This window comes from Theobroma cacao, chromosome 5 (genome assembly GCF_000208745.1).
Source record: "Theobroma cacao cultivar B97-61/B2 chromosome 5, Criollo_cocoa_genome_V2, whole genome shotgun sequence".
Classification (NCBI taxonomy): domain Eukaryota; kingdom Viridiplantae; phylum Streptophyta; class Magnoliopsida; order Malvales; family Malvaceae; genus Theobroma; species Theobroma cacao.
Window position 1 is genome coordinate 22,593,469 of NC_030854.1, and position 7,201 is coordinate 22,600,669.

General features: G+C 38.5%; 1 protein-coding gene across 1 annotated transcript; it reads right to left on the minus strand.

The window, feature by feature from the left end:
* LOC108661964 lies at positions 682-1,539 on the minus strand. Its single transcript, XM_018120959.1, has 2 exons — positions 1,340-1,539; positions 682-1,063 (listed from the first exon to the last, which is right to left on the minus strand). Exons 1-2 carry the CDS (start codon positions 1,537-1,539, stop codon positions 682-684), a joined length of 582 nt encoding a protein of 193 aa, XP_017976448.1.

Sequence of the window (7,201 nt, forward strand, 5' to 3'; positions counted from 1 at the left end):
TTTTGAGTGGAAGAGTATGGGCTGGTTTTTAAATGGCAATATAAAAATATTTAATTTTTGACACATGTCACCTTTTTATTGGTCCACTTGTTTTAACTTAATTTTTAAGCCTTTTTTCACCACCACAAATGCTCTAATACTTATCCATAGCATAAAATAATAATAGGTAAAATTTTGGAGCTTGACAAATGTCATGGTGGTGTAAAATCATAAAATTCCAATTTTACCCTTATGGACTCAAAAAATGACATTTTTGCCCTTATGCTTGAAATTGAAAATTTTCACTTCTCAATCTCAAATTATACTCCAATTGGTCAAACTTGATCAAAATTTTCATCCAAATTTCCAAATTTGCCCTCGAGTGGCAAAATTACCATTTTGCCCTTATGGTATGAAAATTCCTAATTGACTCCAATTTAATCTTGGAACTCCAAATCACCATATTAAGTCATTCTAGGTTTTTAAAATTCTCAATTTCATCTTAAAATTCCTATTTGAACTAGTTTGAGGCTTTAAATTAACTTAGTTGCATAACTAGTTACGATACCGATTATTTAACTATTTCTAAGGCATTCTAACATGCAGATGTGTCATCAAGTATATGGATGTTGTGATGAGTATATAATGGAGTAGGGCTTGACAGCACTACCCCCCTTAAAATAAAATTTTGACCTCAAAATTTCACTTACCGAACTCGGAGAAAAGATGTGGGTATTGGTTCCTCATTTGATGTTCGGCTTCCCACGTCATTTCCTCCATGAAAGCATTTCTCCACAACATCTTAACCATTGGAATACTCTTTTTCCTCAACACTCGATCTTTTCGGTCTAAAATACGTACAGGTTGCACCTCGAACTTCAAATCTTCTTGCAACTCAATTGGAGGTATCTCGAGGATATGGGAGGGATCGGGTACATACTTCTTTAGCATTGAGACGTGAAAAACATTATGAATCCGATCCAACTCCAGAGGTAACTCTAGTCTATACGCCACTGGCCCAATTCTTTCAATAATATGAAAAGGTCCACTGTATCTCGAATTGAGCTTTTCTCGCTTTGCAAACCTGATCACACCTTTCATTATTTAACAAGATATCATAATTTACCACAATAATATAATCAAATAAAACTTAATACCACAAAGTATTCAGATTATTACCTTTCCAAGGAGAAACCTTAAGAAAAAATCTCTCATTAACTTCAAATTCTAAGTCTTTTCTTAGTTTATCCAAGTAACTTTTCTGCCTGTCTTGGGTTGTTTTTAATCGTTCTCGGATAACCTTGATCTTGTCATTGGTTAGATAAATCAATTCTACATTGACCAACTTCCTCTCACCCACTTCATCCCAGCAAAGTGGAGTTCAACACTTTCTCCCATACAGAGCTTGTATGGTGCCATCCCTATACTATACTGAAAGCTATTGTTATAAGCAAACTCCACCAACGGTAAGTGTCTATCCCAACTCCCAGTAAAGTCAATGACAGAAGCTCGTAGCATATCCTGCAAAGTCTGAATGGTCCTTTCGGATTGACCATCCATTTGTGGGTGAAAAGTAGTACTAAATCTCAACTTAGTTTCGAGAACTTCTTGGAATTTTGGCCAGAATCATGAGGTGAATCGAGGGTCTCGATTTGACACGATGGAAACTGGAATTCCATGTAATCTCACTATCTCATCTATATATAGTCTAGCTAGTTTCTCAATGGAATATGTGCTATGAATAGCCAAAAAATGGGCGGACTTAGTCAATCTATCTATAATCACCCAAATAGCATCATTCCCACTCTGTGTCCGCGGCAAACTCAGCACAAAATCCATTGTCACGTGCTCCCATTTCCATTCAGGGATAGGTAAAGGCTGAAGAGTACCAGATGGTTTTTGATGTTCCGCCTTAATCTGTTGGCATGTGAGACATTTTGTTACAAACTTTGTTATATCTCGTTTCATACCCGGCCACCAGTAACTTTCCTTGATAGTCCTATACATCTTGGTACTTCTGGGATGTAAAGCATAGGCGGAAGAATGAGCTTCCTCCAAAATAGCCTGTCTTAGCTGATCATCTTTAGGAACACAAATCCGATTCCCAAGCATTAACGTACCATCATCACCAAGTCTAAATTCATTAATTTCTCCATTTTGCAACTTTTAAACTTCCCGTTTCAACTCATCATCAAACTTTTGCAATTCCTTGATTTGGTTCAACAATGATGGTGTCTCACCACAAAACTAGCAAGTAGGGCTCCATCCTCACCATTATTCAACTGGATCCCTAGAGATTTCATCTCAAATAGTATCAAAAAGTAAAAATTCTGAAGGGAAGCTAATGAAGATGAGGATTTACGACTCAAGGCATTTGCTACAACATTTGCCTTCCCCGGATGATAATTAATCACTAAGTCATAATCATTAATCAACTCTAACCAACGTCTTTGCCTTAGGTTGAGTTCTTTCTGGGTGAGCAAATATTTCAAACTTTTATGATCAGTAAAAATCCGACAATGCTCACTATATAAGTAATGCCTCCAGATTTTCAATGCAAGGACTACTGCTGCTAACTCCAAATCGTGGGTAGGGTAATTCATCTCATGCTTTTTCAACTGCCGAGAAGCATAAGCTACCACTTTTTCATCCTACATTAACACGCACCTTAATCCCAATTTAGAGGTATCGTTGTACACCACAAATTCTTTCCCACTAGCAAGAAGTGTCAAAACTAGAGCAGAGGTTAGCCGGTTCTTTAGCTCCTAAAATCTACTTTCACATATGTCATCCTACTCAAATTTGACTCCTTTACGAGTCAGACAAGTTAAAGGAGCATCTATCAATGAGAATCTTGGAACGAACCTTTTGTAGTAACCGGCTAAACCAAGGAAACTCTGAATCTCTGTCACCGTTTTCGGTTGCTCCCACTGTAAAATTGCCTTTATCTTTTTGGGATTGACATAAATTCCAGCTCTAGACACAACATGTCCCAAGAAAACCACTTCTTTCAACCAGAATTCACATTTGGAAAATTTGGCATAGAGTTGTCTCTCGCGTAAGGTTTGCAGCACAATGCGTAAATACTTAGCATGTTCATTATCGTCTCTTGAGTACACCAGGATATCATTTATGAACACTATCACAAACTTATCCAAGCACGGATGGAACACCCTATTCATAAGATCCATAAAAGCTGTCGGGGCATTAGTCAGACCAAAAGGCATAACCAGAAACTCGTAATGCCCATAACGAGTCCTAAAAGCAGTCTTGGGTACATCCTGTTCCTTGATCTTCAACTAATAGTACCCAGACCTCAGATCAATCTTAGAAAACACCATAGCACCTTGTAGCTTATAAAAAAGGTCGTCAATCCATGGTAGAGGATATTTATTCTTGATGGTCACTCAATTCAATTGACGGTAGTCAATACATAGCCGAAGAGTGCCATCCTTCTTCTTTACAAATAGAACTGGTGCACCCCAAGGAGAAGTGCTAGGGCGAATAAAACCCTTATCTACCAAATCTTGCAACTGGACTTTCAACTCTTTTAATTCTACCAGAGCCATCCGATATGGAGGAATAGAAATAAGTGCAGTACCCGAGAGCAAGTCAATAGAGAACTCAAGCTCTCGATTAGGAGGTAGTCCCGGTAATTCATCTAGGAATACATCAGGGAACTGATTTACTATTGGGACATCTTCTAACTTAGGTTCCCTCTTTGAGGTATCAATCACATGTGCCAAATAAGTAGGATACCCCTTTCGTACTAGTTTCAAAGCTTTAATAGCCGAGATTACACATGATGGTAATACTCGACATTCCACTGTAAATACAACCTTTACTCCCTCAGAATTTTGAAGCACTACTTCCTTCCTAAAACAGTCCACCTTTACCCGATGTGCAGTCAACCAGTCCATACCTAATATTAAATCAAAATCTCGAATCTCTAAAGGAATTAAGTCAGCTTTGAATTCTTCCTCACCAACCCTTATCCCATAATCTCTATAGCAGGTGTTTCTAATCAATTGTTCTCCTAGAGAGGTATAGACTACAATCTCTTCCTCTAAAGGTGACAGGTTTCTATCAGAGAAAGATGCAAATACTATGCTCACATAAGATCTATCTGAACCAGAATTAATTAAAACATGAGCTTTTCTGTCAAATACAAACATAGTACCTGTCACGACACTAGGTCGAACTCGGGCTTTTTCCTCGGTCACTGTAAAATCTCTCGTCGGAGTGTGAGCCTGTGGTCTAGAGGATGGACGTGCCAAGGTATTACTCCCCACGTCAAATCGTATCACAACACCCTGTCGCGGCTGTGACCCAGAAAAATCTCTTCTCTGTGTATCGGTATGAACCGGAGGAGATGAAACAATTGTAATAGCTCGCACTAACTGTGGATAAGCACTCCTTATGTGACCTTGCTGTCCACATTGAAAACATCATACAAGCTCTCTGCATGGTCCGGGATGAACTTTTCTACAATTCTGGCATCTGTCAAAACTCTCAAAGCTCTTCCCAAGAGCACTCGTCGCTAATCTACTGAATCTAGAAGGCCTTTGTTGTGACTGCTAAGACGGGGGTCGAGTAGATGCTACTGAAACCGCGGTGGTACTCCCCGAAGTAGATAAATCCCTACCCTTATTCGAGGGTTGATCGGAAGATATATTTCGATTCCTCCTTTTAAAAAACTCAGCCTGGATTTGCCTGTTCTCAATTGCAAGTTTCTCAGCCCGCAGAGCCATCTGCACAACCTCTTTATACGGCTCTTTACCTGTCACTGTCATCCGGTCTCAGATTTCATTCCAGATCCCTTCCTCAAAATAAGTAGCCTGATCCTGCTCAATCCTCACCAGATCATGTACATAAGATATTAGCTCGTTAAAACGAGCTTCATACTCCCCTATTATCAAGCTCCCTTGTTTCAGGCTTAAGAATTCCTTCTTCTTCTCCTTCTGATGAAAGTAAGTGTAGTACTGCCCATCAAACTCCCGTAAGAAATCCAACCATGTTCGAGGAGTAGTAGAACGGGATTTCACTGAGTTCCACCAAGTATGGGCCCTCTTCTCAAGTAATCTATTGGCCACCATCAACTTCATATCATCATCTAATCTCATATCATTATGCGTCTTCGATACTCGTATAATCCAATCCTTGGCTGCGGTTGTGTCTAAATCACCTGTGAAAGAAGTGCAATCGAGTTGCCTAGCCTCCTTAAGCTTATTGGCAATGGAAACATCAGGTACCGGTGGTGGAACAAGAGGTAGAGGTGGTGGTACTGAAGGAGCAGGTAGAGGAACAACAGGAGGAACTTAACCAGCCTGGGCTTAGCCAGTAATAGCAGTAAGAAAAACTGTCAATGCTTGTACTACCTTAAGAGACATGGCAAGGACACTAGGAATATTGGTAGGTGGTGGAGGATATGGAGGAGTCTCAGTCGGTTCAGCAGCAGGTGCTACCCGAAGAGTAGATGCAGTCGATTCCCCCTCTACAGGATCTGGCTGATTATGTTGAGGATGACCTCTTCCCCTCCCGACTGGTCTAGAGAGAGGTAGGCATCCACGTCGAGGAGGCATGATGATCTATAAGAAAAGACAGAACAAACTTAGATGACTTTAAGTTCTATATGCAACTATATGCATTCAACTCAATCTAATCTAACTTGGGGCCACATTGACACTGTGGTTACTTTTTTAAAATAGCTTTAAAACCAAAGGCTCTGATACCACATGAATTGTCATGACCTGGCACTCCCTTCGAGCCCGTGACAATCGCCGCGAAATCTCGATAGACATTCATTACCTGGAATGTCAACCGAAACCTCGCAAGGCTTTTGCATCAGTTTTCTACTTCCCCTGTGAGCAATAGTTACTAAATATCGAGTTTTAAGAGAATAAAAACTATTTTAGATCAAAAACAATCAAAATAAAATTTTCTCCACACAGGGTTATTTTGGTCATTTTTACTCGAAAATTTTGAAACTTGATAAAAATGCAACATATGGTAGAAAGATATCCATTTTCGATCAAAAATAAATTTTTGTAATCTAAATCATCCATTTGGAGTGAAAAGTTGGCTAATTAGACTAAATAAAAATATTCGATAATATATTCCATTTTCTTATAAAACAATTTTTATGGAACTATGCATAAATAATTTTTGTAGCGTAAGAACAAAATAAATTCATACACATAGTGATACAGCAAACCAGATATTAAAAATTATCTTACAGTGGCATATAGACCCCGAGATAACCAAAAGTGTGCAAGAATGTAGACCTACGATTTCGAAGGAAGTAAGTCCAAAAGAAATCCTTGATGAAATCGATTGCCTACAGACTATCCTGAACCTGAAATGGTTAAAAAGAAAGGGTGAGTTTTCATAAACTCAGTGAGTAAACAAAGTCCATCATTAACTTCTAAAGTTGAGTAAATGGAGACAGTTAACTTTTCATCATATCATAATCCACAACATTTTGTACTTGTTTCAAATCATATAAAACAACACATTTCAATATAATACACATCACGACTTATGATTTTCTTAAAAACTTGGCTCGTGCCAAAAATCATACTCGGTGATACCTTGGCCGGGGCATTCAACCGGGTCCGCCAAGTTTATTAAGTTAACAACTACTCAAAAAAACATAGTTTAGCCATCCCTTGGCATTGGTAGAGTTCATCCTCAAGTGGTGGCTCGGCGTGAAGTGAACTCCATCATACCTTAGGAGATATCATCCGCATCTCTCATACTAATGTAAATATAATAGGGTTTATCGTGCCCCTCTAATAGGCTGGTCCACGGAAACCCGCCTACTGCAGTGGCTAATTAAATAACCTACCAATCAATAAAATTTTGACAGCATAACGTGGCTAACATAATACTACCCAGCCTGTCAAAGGAAAACAACAGTTTATATATTTCACAACTCAAAAACCCAGCCACATATGTCATCACGTATCAGTTCATAAATCATCAATTCCAAACATTGGTACGTAAACTTAAATATATAGGCAACATCAAAGGTTGGTCTCCACATACTCTCATTTTCAAAAACATTATTGAATTGTAAAATAATTCATAAACCTTATTCCTTAAATCGATTACTAGTCATAGAACATAAAATTCATTTAGGTTCAATATTCTTAAAATCATAAAATCGATTGTAAAAATACTTTAGATAGATAAGATGAACAGTGGTTACTCACTTTGACGG

Bases quoted from the DNA above. Each gene is read 5' to 3' on its own strand.
- LOC108661964 (XM_018120959.1), bottom strand. From the start codon at position 1,539: ATGGATGGTCAATCCGAAAGGACCATTCAGACTTTGCAGGATATGCTA. The intron at 1,064-1,339 runs GTGGGTGAGAGG...AGGTGTGATCAG, and splicing joins CTCCACTTTGCTGGGATGAA to GTTTGCAAAGCGAGAAAAGC.